Raw genomic sequence first — 16912 nt, 5'->3', positions numbered from 1 at the left:
TTTTTGAGACTTTATATGTATGTATTTGTTTTTTTGAGACAGGGTCTCACTTTGTAGCTCTGGCTGGCCTAGAACTCACCTGCCTTTGCCTTCCTGTGAATAAATGCTTCATGTTTTTCCTTGATGGGAAGTCATTAAGAAAGAAAGAAAAAAAGAAAGAAGAAGAAAGAGAGAAAATCAGTGCTTTTCTTTGATGACTCTGGGCCCTGTCCTCTGCTCTTGAGCATGGGCAGAGCAAATGCCTGTCTTCCTAGTGCAGTGAGCTCTGCCCTTCTGTTCACTTGTGCTTTGTGCACCTTTGACTTTTGAGGTTTGCTAAATTGTTGACTACTTAATTTGGGAGCAGGAATGAGGTCAGAAAAAATATGATTTGTTTTTATTTTGATCTGGACTGTATAGTCTTGTAGGCAAACTTTCCATTATTTTTATGCATACAGAATGTTAGAAATTGTGTATCAGGTAAATATGGGTACTTTTCCTTTTATTTATTTTTAAATACCATTTTTTTTTTTTTTTTCGAGACAGGGTTTCTCTGCGTAGCTTTTGCGGCGCCTTTCCTGGAGCTCACTTGGTAGCCCAGGCTGGCCTCGAACTCACAGAGATACGCCTGGCTCTGCCTCCCGAGTGCTGGGATTAAAGGTGTGCACCACCACCGCCTGGTCTATTTTTAAATACCATTTATAAGAAAGATACTGTATCAGAATTATGAACTTTTTCTTATTAATGGATTACCATAAATTGAGAGTATTTTGTTACAGGGATTTTATATACTAAATACACACAGACACACAAACCCATATGCATATATATATGTGTGTGTATATATATATATGTATATATATGCATGTTCATATATATGTGTGTGTATATTTACTGTATATATGTATGTGTGTACATATATGTATATATATATAATATGAGCTTAAATATTTTCTTATGTTTTTCAACTGTGAAATCTTTTCTTTCTTTCTTTCTTTTTTTTTTTTGGTTTTTTGAGACAGGGTTTCTCTGTGTAGCTTTTAGCCTTTCCTGGAACTCACTTGGTAGTCCAGGTTGGCCTCGAACTCACAGAGATCCACCTGGCTCTGCCTCCCGAGTGCTGGGATTAAAGGTGTGCGCCACCACCGCCCGGCAAAATCTTTTCATTATCTGAAAAGATATGTTTAGTTTTCTATAGCTTTAGTTCTGTAAATCTAATTTATTTTGACCTATTATCCTCTTTAATTTTTGTAATGGATTACCTTCTTTTTTTTTTATATTTATTAAGTTTGTTACCTTATGTGTATGAGTGTTTTGCCTGCATTTATGTGTGTATACTACATGCATATTTGGTGTCCTGTGAGCTGCCATGTGGGTTCTGGGAATTGAACTTCTTGGATCCTCTGCAAGAGCAACAAGTGATCTTCTTAAGCATTAAGACTCCCTAGCCCCATGAATTACCTCTATATAGCCCTGGCTGTCCTGGAACTCACTGTGTTACTATGTAGACTATGCTGCCCTCAAACTCAGAGAGATCTCCCTGCCTCTGCTTATATGTGCTGGAATTAAAGGCATGTGCCACCATGGGTGGCATGAATTACTTTCTTAAAAGTTTAGCTATGAGTATGGGGCTGGAGTGGTGGTTTAGTGGGTAAGAGTACTTGTTCTGGGAGCGAGCCTGGGTTCAGTTGCCAGCACCTACATGGCAGTGCTATCTGTAACTGCAGTTCTGGGGGAATCTGACATCCTCTTCTGGCTTCTGAGGGCACCGGGCACATATGTAGTACACATCCAGACATGAGAACAAAACACTCATACAATAAAATAAAACAATAAAAAGTTTAATTAGAAATACATTGTTAGTTTTTGGGCTTTGTCTTATAACATAATTCTTTTTTTTTTTTTTTCTTTTTTTTTTGGTTTTTCGAGACAGGGTTTCTCTGTGTAGCTTTGTGCCTTTCCTGGAGCTCACTTGGTAGCCCAGGCTGGCCTGGAACTCACAGCGATCCGCCTGGCTCTGCCTCCCGAGTGCTGGGATTAAAGGCGTGCGCCACCACCGCCCGGCATAACATAATTCTTTATTGATTTTTTTGGGATTTCACATAATATACCCCAATCCCGCTAACCTCCCAGTCCCTTTATACCCTCCCCTCCCCTCTGCAGCATGTATCCCCCAAAATAATCCCCTCCCTCCCAAAAAAATCAATTGAAAACAAAACAATCAAAAAAACCTCATCTTGCTCCTCCATCTTTCCAACACCTCTTTATTAATCCTAGTGGCATTGATTGCTGCGGTTTGTCACGAAGTATACCCCTTTGTCCAATCAGCCCCACCCACAAAATGTTCATTGCAGTGAGTCATTGGTTTGGTTCAAGGCCTCTGGCATACCATCGTCATTGGAGCTTCACCAAAATTCCTCTCAGATATCCTGATGTTGCCCTGAGTCTTGGGGATCCTGTGGTTATCATTCTGCAGAACCAGTCTCTTCTCGAACTCCAGCAGGTCATAGATGTAGTAGATGTTAGGGTGGGCCAACCTCTCAGGATGTGGGTCTGAGTGGTAGCTGAGCAGGTCCTTCTGGGTCACTGGGACGATCCCCCTCAGGGGAGAGGCAGAGCCAGTCCTTTTAGGCCCATGCATTCAGGACCAGCTCTCCCATGCCCTGGTGAGGGGTGGTGGGCCATCTCTCCAGAGTGCAGGGAGCCAGCTTTCCCATGGGGGTTGGGTCTAGCTCTCCTGCTGCAATGACCAGTGAGGAGCAGGGCCAGCTATCCCAGGACCAGTGAGGGGGACTGGCTTAGCACCATGGCCTTCAGATTCCAATGTTCATGGTTCCTATGACCAATCCCCTGTGGCAAGAAAGGCCATGAACATCATCACAGACACCTTCTGCAGCAGGGCTATGGATTCAGGCATGGCCTGGACATTACCATGGCCCTGGTGGCAGCACAGGTCACCCAGGTTCATACTGGCACCAGTAAGGCCCTAGGACACCAACATGGTCGCAGGTAGCTGTCCATACCCCCAGCATTGCACAGCCCTCAGTGATAATAGGAGCCATGGACATCAACTTAGACCCTGGCTGCTGCTAGGCCATAGACCCAGATATGGCCCTATGCAGCAGCCTGCGCCTGGATAAAACCATGGCCTAGTGTGGTGCTGCAGGGCACCCAGATTAGCATGGCTCTGGTGGCGGCATTACCCATAGATGCTACAATGTCCTTAGGTTGCAGCCCAGACCCTGGTATGTGTATGGCCTGTGGTGTTACCATGGGCCATGGACCTCAACACAGACTTTGGATGTTGTAGGACCATGGACCCAGACATGGTCCCCAGTAGCAGCCTGGACACAGATGTCATCATGGCCCCAGGAGGCAGCATAGCAGCATAAGCCACACTCAGATTGTAAAAGCCAGTTTATACCCCCCCCCCCCCCAAATCAGGTGATTTTACTCTGTAGAATGTATTACAAGAGTTTTTTTTTTTTTAATTAATTAATTTATTTATTTTTGGTTTTTTTGAGACAGGGTTTCGCTGGGGAGGAGGAGGAGGAGGAGGATATCTTAAAAACAGGCTTACAGCACAATGGGAGAACCCTGGAGGGCAGAAGTTCCCTACTGATGTTTTACAATCTTGCATCTAAGCTGTTAATGCCCATTATGCAGGATACACAGACAAGGAACTTCCCTTAAGCATTCAGGAGGTTGAAACCGGGGAGGGAATTAGCATAGGGAGGATATCAAGGTCATGGTCAGCAAGCAAGGCACCAAAACGGGGACCAGGGACTAAAAAATGAGCTTCTGACTTGGGTTGCGTGGGACGTCAGCAGGTCACCTTACCCGTCATGGAGACACTTGCCCAGGCCACACAGGCGCTCTGCGAGACAGAGTTTCTCTGTGTTAACAGTCCTGGTTGTCCTGGAACTTGCTCTGTAGACCAGGCTGGCCTTGAACTCACAAAGATCCACCTACCTCTGCCTCCCAAGAGCTGGGATTAAAGGCTTGCACCACCACCGCCCAGTATAAAAGAGCATTTTGATAGGAGACATTATAGTATCAAGAATATTTTTGAAAATGAATATATCCATCTTGGATTCTTTTTTACTTAATAAACACCCTCCCACCCCTGTTTTTGAAGCCCAGGCTGGATTGAATTTGTAAAGTCATGCAATCTAACTGCCTATCTTAAGGTCCCACAAAAGACTACCATCCACATATGTAATCAGCAAGAGTGTTTATTTCCAGCGTGCTGGGGCCAACCATCCTACAAAAAGGCAAAATGGCAATGACCTTGAGAGGAGCTGCAGGCTCCTTTTAAGCACAGCTAAGGAGAGGTCCTAGAGCAGTTAGATCATTTTAGATATGATTGGCTTAAGCAAGTGGCAATCATAATAGTATGTTCTAATTGGTCAGGGCTGGTCAGGGGCTGGTTAAGGCTACAGTTTTCCCATTTTGGGGCATGCTTGGACAAGTCCTAGGCCTTTTCCTTATTTGGTTATCCCATGAGCTTGCTGACTGTGGAGGATGGCTGACCTAGTACTGCATGTACCAGGCCTCCTCGTCCTTGCTGTCAGGGGTGTTGGAGATTGATTGTCCTTTTGTTTGTGGCTCACTTAGAAACTGCTTGTTTAGTCTCAGGAAACTATAAACTGAGGCCTGATCTCTGAGAGAAGACTGAGTAGCCTATTAATGGCGTCTGCTCAATCCTCTCACCTCAGCCTCTTAAGAGCTGATTAAAGTTTGAGCCGTCATTGCTGGGTTATCAGAAGATTTTGTGACTTAGAAACAATAGTTGTTTTTGATTCACGTGGAGAGTAGAAATAGTGGGAGAGGTAGCTGTATCTGAGATGCAGTTCTTGATATAAAATATAAATTGTCAGGAATCTTAACTGAACTAACTCATATCATCTCTGTGGCTGGTTTGAATTGTTCTATGAACAGTGAAGCTCTTTCACTTATTAAATTCCCTCCATCTTGCATTTAGTGGCTAATTTTTAGTCATTTGTTTTAATTTGGATAATATTAAGAATGATAATTAGTCTTGAGTAATAAACACTACTCATCTTAAATCTGAGAAACATATGCCTTAAAGCAGCCTTGTCCAACTTGCAGCCCACAGGTCACATGCATCCAGGAATGGAACCCAACATAACCACAACTCCATGTCACAGTGTCAGCAGATCGGACACCCGTGTCTTCAAGTGTGCAGTGGAAATGCTGACCAATTTTTACCAGCTCTGAGGGTCCCATATTTTTTAACCCTTCACAAAGCTCATGATATGTTTGAGAAGCTAGTTTTACAGTGAATAATTTCTCCTCTTGGTTTCCCAGGCAATTGAGAAGCTACAGTCTGGTGCTCTTGCGACAGATGCAGTGACCGCTGCTCTGGTGGAACTTGAGGTATTTCTTTTCTCTTTTTATGTTTTATTTACAATATTTGAATTTACATTCCTTATTTTTAAATGGCATACACATGCTGAATTAGTCAACTATAAATCATGTAACCAGTGTTTCCCCACCAATATTACCAAAGCTCTATAAAAGATTTTGAGATAAACAATTTTTTAGAAATATTTTCATTGGTGACTTTTCCTGAGTAATAAAAAAGTTGGTCAATTCCTTCTTCCTCTTGTTTTTGGTGATATGTATTTTCAGTAGGACAGTTTTTGAAGTTCACATCCCCAAAATGCGATGTGTCTTTAACAAATACATGATTTCAGCTCTCTATAAAGTGTCTAAAGTGGAAAGATAAGTTTTAAAGTAGAAAGATAAGTTTTATCACAAATGTAACAGATGTAGGTCCTGAAGCTATATGTTGTATATTTTGTGAGAGCATCCTTGTTTGAATAGGATTTTCAGAACAGTTCCAGGTTTATGGTGGGCACTGAGTTGAGTTGGGGAGGCTTTTGGTATTCTGTAGTGAGGGACTACCAGTTTCTCTGACTCTGTAGTATTGATGAGTTTGAGGCCTTTGAGAAGACTGAAATGTGGGGAGGATAGATTTTAGTGAGGAGACCAGATTATTAGAGATGACTATTTTACTGGATGTGAAGACTTCTTGGGGAGGAAAGTTAAGACATGGAGATGAGTGTGAAGGAGAAGGTGTGAGGTAAAGTAGACATTCCCAAGCTGACAGTTGTGGGCTTTTGGTTAGTCTTTGATATCAGGGCATCAGTCAGATTTCTTCTCCTGGAGTGTTGACTGAAAGCCCTAGCCATGTTTTCTGTGCATTCCTTCTCATTTAACTATAGAGCTGCACTTTGAATTATTGCTTTGTAGATTTTAACCAATCTTTATAACATATCTAACTTCATGCTAACACAATCAAGGCAGGTTGGAAGCTGTGTGTGTGTGTGTGTGTGTGTGTGTGTGTGTGTGTGTGTGTGTGATGGGTATTAGTTCTCTTGAAGTTTGGCCCCTGAAACATCTGATGTTGGGTTTTGTTGGTGCTTGCCTATTGTGACCCAGGGTGTCAGTCATAGCCGAATGCCAATGGGTGTATTAGAGCCTTCCTATAACTCAGTTCTATCTGAAAGGATAAAAATAATTCCTGTTTACAGAGTTATGAAGATTACTATATGCTAACCACTTAGAGTATGTATAGATCATAGTAAAAGCATCCCATAACTGTAACAGTTTTTACTTATGATGTGTTCTGCAACTATCAATGACCAGTTTACAATGTAAAGGTTTTTAGATGTTGTGGATAAAAGAAGGTAAGTGACATGAGAAGGAAGGTTGTTGTATTTACTGCTAAGTTTTCCTTTATTCAAAAGACTAAGTATGGTCCTTTTTGTCGAAGGTGATGTCAGAGTTATCATTTTGTGGAGTTAGTATAGGTCTGGGGGAAAAAGCTTAATGAGTAATGGAGAATGGCAGCTATGAACAGAAAATTATGTAAAATTAAGTTAAAAAACTTTAGAGTAACTTTAGTATTTGTAAGTTAAAGCTACATCATGTTGAATATGTGATTCTGTTTTCCCCCTGCTTTCATAAATGATTATTTATTTATACTTAAAAAAAATACTTTTTATTAAAAAAATATCTTGTTATGCTGGTATATGCCTGTAATCTAAGCATTCAAGAGGCTGAACACATTTGAGGCCAGCCTGGCCTACTTAAATAGCCACAAACCCCCAAACAACAAAAACCATTCTGTATTAATGAGTGGAATTTATGGTTTTTTAAATTTTTCTTTTAAGATATATTAATTTTATTTTATGTGTATGAGTGTTTTGCCTACATGTATTCTTCCTTTCTCAGATCTTGAGGACTGGGATTATAGATATGTGATGGCTAATGCTGCTTGTCAACTTGACACCCCTGGCAAGAGAGAACCTCAACTGAGGAATTGCTTCCATTAGAAAGGGCTGCGGCTGTGCCTTTAAGGCATTTTTATTGTTAATTGATGTAGCAGACCCAGCCCATTATGTGTGGTGCCATCTCTGAGCAGGTGGCCTGGGCTGTTGGAGAAAGCAGGCTGAGTCAGCCAGTGGGAGCAAGCCAGTGTGCTCTATGGCTTTCAGAGGGAGCAAGCCAGTGACTTGCATGGTCTCTGCTTCAGTTCCCACCTGAAATTCCTGCCCTAACTTGCCCCAGTGATGAGCTGTGACCTGAAAGTTGTAAGAGAAAATAAACTCTTTCATTCCCAAGTTTCTTTTTATTAATCCCACCAGATAAGAATAAGACCACTACCAAAATTAAAGCCAAATTTGCAGAAAGCTTTAATTACATAGTGGCCAGGTGGATGGGCTCTGTGCTGTGAGATAATGCTTTTGTATACTGGTTTAATAAAATGCTGATTGGCCAGTAGCCAGGCTGGAAGTATAGGCAGGATAAGCAGACAAGGAGAATTCTGGGAAGAAGAAGGCTGAGTCAGGAGATGCCAGCCAGACACAGAGAAAGCAAGATGACAAGGCAGAACTGAGAAAAGGTACCAAGTCATGTGGCTAAAAACATAGATAAGAATTATGGGTTAATTTAAGTGTAAGAGCTACTCAGTAATAAGCCTGAGCTAATGGCCAATACAGTTCGTAATTAATATAAGCTTCTGTGTGTTTATTTGTGTCTGAGCGGCTGTGGACAGACACAGAAAAACTTCCAACTACAGCTCTGGCCAGGTCCATCTTCAGAAGATGGTCCTAAATCAAGTTTTGCAGCATCTTAAGTATTTCCTATCAGGTCCAATCATGGACAAGCATACATCTGGACATACCTCCAGCCTACATCCAATCAGGGGCAACTGTTCATTCATCCTGGTGTCTTTTCTGCCTGTGAACCTCTTGCCCACATGTGATCAAGCACATCCAGTGCAGATGGATCAGACATGCTTGTTAGGGGAGTGAAAACATGTGGCTTGTTATCACTCGTAAACAACAGCCTCCAGCATTTCAGGAACTCTCTGTCCTTGGGCAAGGGGCTTGCAGATCAGAGGTATTTTTATTTCATGGATCTCTAAATAGTAATTAGAACTTAAAATGTAACTTTGGCTTTCACATTTTGTCCATGGTGTTTATCTCATCCACAGGGAAGCAGACTAGGACTATGTGTCTTATATCTTTTATTGAAATGTGTGTTCATAGTTTAAATGCCAACTGGAAGGGTTTTTCTGTATTTTAAGAATTATATGGTCATTTCTTTTACTGTCCCCTACAGTCTCTCTCACCTTAAGTGTTTGAAATGTATTCCATTAAACCCAGGTTGGGTTTTCCTGTGAAGAGTTCAGTTGAAGAAGTATTGTAATAGTTTGGGTCAATGGAAAGAATAAGAAAATTGGATTATGTTTTCTCTGCTTAGATGAATATAAGTTGTTCTGAGTCGTTTGAGCATGTTGAAATGAGAAAAATCACAGAAAGTCTGATTTCTATTGTTTTACATTCGAGGGTAACATCTGTTTTTAAGTTTAGTCATCCTCTTCACTGACGTCTCATCCTAGATGTGCCTTGTCCTTTGGATTTGGAGATGCTTTTTTCGTGTGATGAGAGGAGATAAGGCCTCTCTATAGTAGTACAGGCTGTCCTTGAACTTGTGATCCTCCTGCTTCAGATACCCAAGAACTGGAATTACAGATAATGTAGCATCAAGCCTGACTCACTCCAGGGAAGGTGGGAGGGGTTGTGCACCTATATGTTCGTGTGTGTGTGTGTGTGTGTGTGTGTGTGTGTGTGTGTGTGTGTGTGTGTGTTGGTTTTTGAAGACAGGGTTTCTCTGTGTAGCCCTGGCTGTTGTGGAACTTGATTTGTAGACCAGGCTGGCCTCACAGAGTTCTGTCTGCCTCTGCCTCCGGAGTGCTGTGATTAAAGGTCTGCACCATCACACCTGGCTATGTTTATCCTTTTAAAAATTAAGTCCCGGCACCCGACTGGACTAAGAGTGGTCCAGAAGGTGCCTGGACCGGTCTACTCTGGTGACTAGCTTAACAAATAACATAGCTGTCATCACAGAGCCTTTGTCCAGTGACAGATGGAGGCAGATACAGAGCTCCACAGCCAGGCACCACCAGGCTGAGCTCCGGGAATCCAATTGATGAGAGAGAGGAGAGATACTGCAGGCGAGGGACATCGAGATCATGATGGGAGGACATGCAGAGATGACTGGCCATACTAGTGGAAGCCCATGAACTGTGGACTGGTGGCTGTGGAGCCCCCATGGGACTGGACTAGGCCCTCTGGATACGGAAGACAGTTGTTTGGCTCAAACTGTTTGGGGGGCACCCAGGCAGGGGCATCGGGATCTGTTCCTGGTCTATGGGCAGGCATCTGGAACCTGGTGCCTGTGGTGTGACACCTTGCACAGTCTTGGTGCAGTGGGAAGGGGCTTGGACCTGCCTAGGCTCAGTGTGCTGGGCTCTGCTGACTCCCCATGGGAGACCTTGATTTGGGGGATGTGGGGATGCGGGGTGGCTTGGGAAAGAGGGCTGGAAGGTGGGAGGAGGGAGGAGGGGGGACCTGTGGATAGTATGTGGAGTGAGTAGAAAATTTCTTAAAGAAAAATGAAAGAAAAAAAATTAAGTCCCCCCCTCTAGCCCCCTGAGATAGGGTTTCTCTATCTAATTTCGGCTGTCCTGAACTCACTGTGTAGACCAGGTTGGCCTCAAACACAGAGATCTTTCCATGTCAGCCTAAAATTAAGTTTTTAAAAAAGTATTTTTCTTTTTTAGATAGATTCTTGTTATTGTAGTCTAGGCTGGCTTGAATTTATAATGCTTCTGCTTCCACAGCCTTAGTGCTGAGATTATAGGTGGTATTATACTTTATTTTTAAAATTCACTTTTATGGTTTTTTGAGACAGGGTCTCACTATCTAGCCCTGGCTGGCCTGGAACTTGCTGTGTAGATCAGGCTAGCCCCAAACTCACAGAAATCTGCTTCTCTCTGGGCCTGTCTCTCCTTTCCCAATGATGGGATTAAAGGTTTGTGTTACCACACCTGGGTAGGGATATACTTTTTGATTAAGTAAATGATATAATTTGAACTTGCCTGTTGTTTTTTCTTTGCCAGATACTAGAATTGGTATGAATTCCTTGAGTCTGCTCCTAAACACAGAGTAAAGTAACTGATAGGAAATGGTTTAATGGTTCTTATTTTGTAGAAAGGGTATCTAGCCTTGTGTTTACAAAAGTTTGATCATTTGTGTTTTCCCAAATAGTGAATATTTTAATACTAGTATCAACTTTACACAGTAGAGGAGGAAGAGACAAGGTGCCACAAAAGGAACTTTTCACACACACCTTCCCCACCTTGGCATACGCTCTTATACGCTGTTCTTTCTTTTCTTAAAAGCTTTTTCTTTTCTTTCTTTCTTTCTTTTTTTTTTTTTTAGATAGGGTCCTAATGTAACACGGGCTAGGTTCAGACTTGCTATGTAGGTACAGCTGGTTTTGAACTCTTGATTCTCTTGATTCTACTTCCCCGGTACTAGGATTACAGGCATGTGCCATTGTGCTTGGTCCCCTCCCCCCCCCCCCCCCCAACAGGGTTTCTCTGTGTAACTTTGTGCCTTTCCTGGAACTTGCTTTGGAGACCAGGCTGTCCTCGAACTGGCAGAGATCCGCCTGGCTCTGCCTCCCGAGTGCTGGGATTAAAGGCGTGTGCCACCACCACCCAGCTTGGTTTTTCTTTTAAGCCCCCTTGAAATTGATTGTTTTGGTTAGCACACAAAGAAGCAAGTTTTATTGTGACATTTCTATATTTATGCAGTTGTTATGTCTGGACCCAGTGTTTCAAGGTTCTTGGACTGTTACACAGAAAATTGAAAGTAAGGGCTCACAAAGACTTGCAAAAGAAGCAAGATAATTAATTGTATTTGGATTAAAGAGAGGTACACTGTCAAGATTGATGGGGGCTACATGAATAAAGATACTCAAGGACTCTAGGCTTCAGCATTGGGTCCCTTTTTATGAGGCCAAAGGGGAGCGGCTGGTTACTAAGGGGCATAGTTTGGGTGGTTCTCTATTTTGCTTCATAGCTTCAGTTATATAATCATTTTTCTACTGTGTATGTTCCTCTGCATAATGCATTTGATTTTAGTCCTGTGCTTACTGATAGGAATAAGATGGCAAAATAGGCTGGGTGGTGGTGCACACTGTTAATCCCAGCACTTGGGAGTGGATCTCTGTGAGTTGGAGGGCAGCCTGGGCTACAGAGTGAGTTCCAGGAAAGGCGCAAAGCTACACAGAGAAACCCTGTCTCGAAAAACCAAAAAAAAAAAAAAAAAAAAAAAAAAAAAAAAAAAAAAATGGCAAAATAGGGTTAACAAGGACACAGTTTTGCCTTACTTCTCATGCACTCAAAACCAATTCAGGCTGCATTGTCCCTTCTGTTCTTCTATACCTGGTTATGTTGGGAGTATATTTAAATAGAAATTATCTAAATTTGATGGTTACCAGAGGTTGCTAGGTGCATTGTTTGGAGAGAGATGTGTGTATACAGTACTGTCAGGTGGGCGAACTAGGCTTCCCAGTTCATTATTATAAGAATGGAGGTGTGTGTACATAACCCCAAATCCAATAGGGGTCCCAGGATACTAAACTTTATGCTGTGCTTGCTTGCCTCAATTATAACTAACCCTCATTTTTTCCTTTAAAAAAACCCTATTGTGTGACAGTTTCATACATGTGTATGCTGAATTTTGGTTATTTCATCCCCCTTCACTCTTTCTCCCCCTAAAATCCTTTTCCAAAACCACCCTCCTGTTTTGATTGTGTGTGTGTGTGTGTGTGTGTGTGTGTGTATGTGTGCTGTTTTGGGATGTGTGTATGCACGCGCTTTGTGAAGCCCAGTGAATTTGACTGTGGTTGTTTGCATGAGCATGAGTGAGAAGTTATACTGTAGTTTGTTCTTATTTATCTAAAGCTCACAGAAACCACCTAGACTCATAATTTTCCTAGAAATGGATGATTTAGTCTACTACCAATACAAGTGTTGTCATCTTAAAACAACCACTTTTGGACACATAGGTGGTATTTCTTCCTTTAAATAATGTATGGGCACTGGCATGCAGTCCTCACCTCGTATTCTGACCAATTTCTCCCTTCCAGGGTTTGGGAGGGAAGGTGGCCCTCCTGGGTGATAAGTGTTCTGTGGTGTGAAATGCAGAGGTGCCGCAAAGTGCATTTTGTCTTCCAATTGGTTTAGACATTGTAGTTTAGAGATTGATGTTGAATTTCCTTGGCCTGTTGTTTATAACTTTCACAGATTATCTGTAGACCAAATGAGAAATGAATTCTGTTTATTGGATATTACAACTCAGATTCTTCTTCAACAGAGATGATAATATTGGGAAGCAATTTGGTCTTCATATCTGTGGTTGTACATTTGGGTGTTAGCTGTTTTTCTTGGCTGCTTTGAATTTGTTTTTGTTCAGTAGATTAAAAATGCTAGACCATTACTTCGTACATTTTACATGGAGTAGCCTTCTCTGATAATATTTCTTCTTTGAGAAAATTGGACAGAGTTCTGAGTGATTCATAGGTTACCACTTTCTTAGACTTGTTCCCAAAGTAAAAAGGCATGTTTCTTAGATTTTTGAGTAAAAATGAACTACTCTTGAAACATTGTCATTCTCTTTTCATGGAGACATTCTTTTAAAAAAGTACTAAGACCTGGTTTAAAAGGACGAATGAGAGCCGGGCGTTGGTGGCGCACGCCTTTAATCCTAGCACTTGGGAGGCAGAGCCAGGCGGATCTCTGTGAGTTCGAGGCCAGCCTGGGCTACCAAGTGAGCTCCAGGAAAGGCGCAAAGCTACACAGAGAAAGCCTGTCTTGAAAAACCAAAAAAAAAAAAAAAAAAGGACGAATGAGGACTAATGGATGAAGTATGAGTGACAAACTTTTGGTCGCCTATTTTCAGTCCTGTATGAAAGAACTCATGACTAACAAGAGATTTTCATCTGGTGAGAACCTATGGGGTACTTCAGTCAGTTCATTTTGAGTATGGTAGGTAGAATTCTATACATTAAGAAGAGTGCATGCAGGGCCTCCATCTGCAGACCCAGAACTATAGACAACTCAGGACTGCTGAGTGGGAGAACTAGTCTTCACCAGGGATGAGCCCCCAATTGGTTAGGACTGAGCAGATAAATCTACAAATTAATATATTTATTTGCTTATATATGTAAAACAATAACAATTAAAGGAAAGGAGACTTGAATTTGAAAAGGGGGATGGACTTAGGAATTGGAGAAAAGGGAAGGAGAAAATGATATAATTATATTTTAATAAAATTAAAAAAGAATAGTGCTAAGACTATCTTAAATTTCATATAGCAAAAGATAAATTACATAGGTTCTTTTGTTTAAAGAATTCTGTTTCGCTGGGAATGTTGATCAGTGCTGGAGCACATATTTAATATGCAAGGGGTCCTGAGTTTGATCCTTAGTGCAGAAAAACCAGAAACTAAACTGACCAATCAACCAAGAAAGCCAAACAGTATAAGAAAATTTCCAAAATATTTTGTTTAAATTATGTGACCCTCTGGTTTTCTGGCTGACATAATTTATCCTTAAAAGTTTCCTATAGGAAGGAAAGATCTTAATTCATATTTTAAATGGATTTATTGTCTAAATCAGGGCTTCTCAATCTGTGGGTCATGACTCCTTGGGGGTGTTAAATGATTCTTTCACAGGGGTCATAGAAGACCATTGGAAAACACAGATGTTTAAATTACAATTCATCACGATAGCAAAATTACTGTTATGAAGTGGCAATGAAAATAATATGTGGTTGAACTGTATTAAAAGGTCATAGCATTAGGAAGGTTGAGAATCACTGAGCTAAGATTACATTTGGTATAGTTTCTTGCCTTTAAATCTTTGTACAGTCCAGGGGATTGCTTGCTTATAAATTTGAATTCCTTTATGACATGATTTCTTATCCAGATGGCTTGTATTTTGAGGTGAAGAAAGTTGATATTTGCATCACTATATATTGTGTTACTATATTTAATACTCTTTTATTCACATCACTACATATTGTGTTACTGTATTTAATACTTTTTTACATTTGTGTGTCTTTATATCCTCTTGTGCCAGGAACCCACTGCATGCATCTTTAGGAACTTGAGAATGCCAGTCACCTTTGTGTAGTCTGTTGTTGAGAGATCCCACTCCAGGCATCTGTTCACCTGTAAGAGTTGGCCACATTCCTTTCCCTGGGCATTGTACATTTTCTTTCTTTCTTTTTTTTTTGAGACAGGATTTCTCTGTGTCATTTTGGTGCCTGTCCTGGATCTCGCTCTGGAGATCAGGCTGGCCTTGAACTCACAGAGATCCACCTGGCTCTGCCTCCTGAGAGCTGGGATTAAAGGCATGCACCACCACCGCCCGGCCTGCATTGTACATTTTTGACTGGAGTTGTTTGTGTGCCTCAGGCGTTGGAGAAATAAAATACCTGAAGCTTGCTGGTGCTTGAAATGTGTAGTGGTCATGAAGACAATGTGGCTTGCAGTTAGCATATGGCATACCTGGGTGAAGAGCACATTAAGGAGGGCTGATATATTAAATTTGCTTGAGGGCTCCTCTGGGGTCAGATGGTTATTGTCACCCATTCTATGTATTACTTCAGTTTTTTATTTTTTAATTAAAAATATTTATTTTTATTATGTGTATGTATGTTTCTGTGTGTGGGTATGTCCATGTGAGGGCAGGTGGCTGGAAGCCAGGAGCATCAGATTCCCTGAGCTGGAGATAGTGGCAGTTATGATCTACCTGACACTGGTGCTGGAAGAACAGCTAGCTTTCTTTCCTTTCCTTTCAATACAGGGTTTCTCTGTGTAGCCTTGGCTATCCTGGAACTCATATTGTAGACCAGGCTGGCCTTGAACTCACAGAGATCTGCCTCCTGAATGCTGGGATTAGAGGCGTCTATCACCATGCCTAGCTTGCTGCCAGCTTTTTGAACTTTTGAGCCATCTCTTTAGCCCTCAGTTGCTTTTTTTTTTCCCTCAGTAAAAAATAAAACAAGCAGAAGGTATCTGATCATTTTCATTAATTGGAGATGTTAACCATTGTCTAAACAAATGTTTCCGTAGGCAGAGGGTGGCAGAGTATTCCTGTTCTGTTCTCCAGGTGGAGCAGTTCCCTGTCCATGTCTCCCCCCCCCTCCCCCCCTGCTGAGTGCAGTTAGGTCATACATATGTAAGCACCCATTCACTGTACTGTGGCTGGTGATGCATTCTGCCCTTCAAAGACCAAGTTTTCTCCTTCATTGATGATGTCTTTTATTCTTTGTAATGTGGGAGGGGGAAATTATGCTTTTTATTTATGTGGAATAAAAGATTCACCTTTAATAAATGATTGTTTTTTCCTTATAGTGCTTGCAGTATATTCATTGCATGGAATTTTAGTTTTAACTTGAGATATTCTTTTCTTTCCCGATTGTGCCTGTCTCGCTAGCAGTATTTCCAGTGGTGATTCATTATTTCTGTGTGTTCCAGCTGTTTATGGAGTCTTTATGTTTCTCTGCATCTTTTTGTTTTATTTTTTGAGGTGTATACACACAGTTACACTTCATGGAGTTGCATCCCGCCAAGTCTCTATGTTCTTCTTGTGAAGAGGCAGAAAATCACCTCTCCCAAGAATTTTCATCTTCTGGCCAAGGGAACTGTGTCCTGAAGAGCTGTATACAGACGGGAGGCACCTTGTTTGCTTGCTCTGCTGCTAGAGCATTGATTTAATTAGAAGACAGGCTGTGGGTGGCCATGTGCAGACAAAGAAGCACCAGACAGAGCCCACTTAGCCTGGGACGGTGAAAGTAAGTTACGTTCTTTTAAAACACTTTTTGGAGTACTAATGCTGATTCTTGCCTTTAGTACTGAGGATCAACTTGTAACTTACTATGTTTACACATTAGGTAGGTACAGCTGTTGTTTCCCCAAGATTCTAGGAATCATGTCTGCTTTGTAGCACAAAGTACATGCTTAGTGGAAAAGCAATTTTTTTCTTTCTTCCTTTTTTTTTTTTTTTAAAGAAAATCAAGCCAGTTATTAGATTTTAGTTTTAACTTGACTCTGTATCAAAATCCAAGTGAAAACACTTAACTGCAGACTGTGTCATGATTTACTTTGTACTGATGGGAACATGAAGACTTTCTTTAGCCTTCTCTAGCCATTCTTGATGAGCTCTGTGGACCTCATCAGATGCTTCCTCTTGACGGAAGCTGTCTAGGGGATGTCTTCTAAGACTAGACCTAGCAGTTTCTGAGAAGCATTTAGCTTTGTGTATGAGTTTTCATTTTTCTTTGGGTGTTGTTACTCTCAATATATTTCATTTGATATTCAGTTTTGAGCTGTTTAAACCAACCTATGGTATGATGGTAGAATTGGTGGTATTTCGGTTTTTTGACTATGTGAAAGTAATTTATTTAATTTTGAGTATAAATTATGCTGTAGTTCTGTATTCATGGATATAATTAGACTTATTGGTTCTGAGAATTGCA

General features: G+C 41.3%; 1 protein-coding gene across 12 annotated transcripts in view; it reads left to right on the top strand.

The window, feature by feature from the left end:
- The window catches only part of Tasp1 (taspase 1), a 255934-nt gene that overhangs the window by 15121 nt on the left and 223901 nt on the right, over positions 1-16912 (top strand). For 10 of the 12 annotated variants that reach the window (XR_013050795.1, XR_001579049.3, XR_013050794.1 and 7 more), the window contains exon 4: positions 5311-5379. Coding sequence is in view for 5 of the 12 variants with exons in the window: in XM_006983677.4 (XP_006983739.1) it covers positions 5311-5379 (69 nt within the window). In the remaining 7 variants the exon portion in view is untranslated. Of the gene's footprint in view, positions 1-5310; positions 5380-15963; positions 16229-16912 lie in introns of all 12 variants that reach the window. The other 2 variants (XM_076570728.1, XM_076570727.1) reach the window with 1 other exon arrangement.

The sequence above is a fragment of the Peromyscus maniculatus genome, chromosome 4 (genome assembly GCF_049852395.1).
Source record: "Peromyscus maniculatus bairdii isolate BWxNUB_F1_BW_parent chromosome 4, HU_Pman_BW_mat_3.1, whole genome shotgun sequence".
In the NCBI taxonomy this organism is placed as follows: domain Eukaryota; kingdom Metazoa; phylum Chordata; class Mammalia; order Rodentia; family Cricetidae; genus Peromyscus; species Peromyscus maniculatus.
The sequence above is the reverse complement of the archived record's forward strand: the minus strand, read 5'-3'. Positions and strand labels throughout refer to the sequence as shown.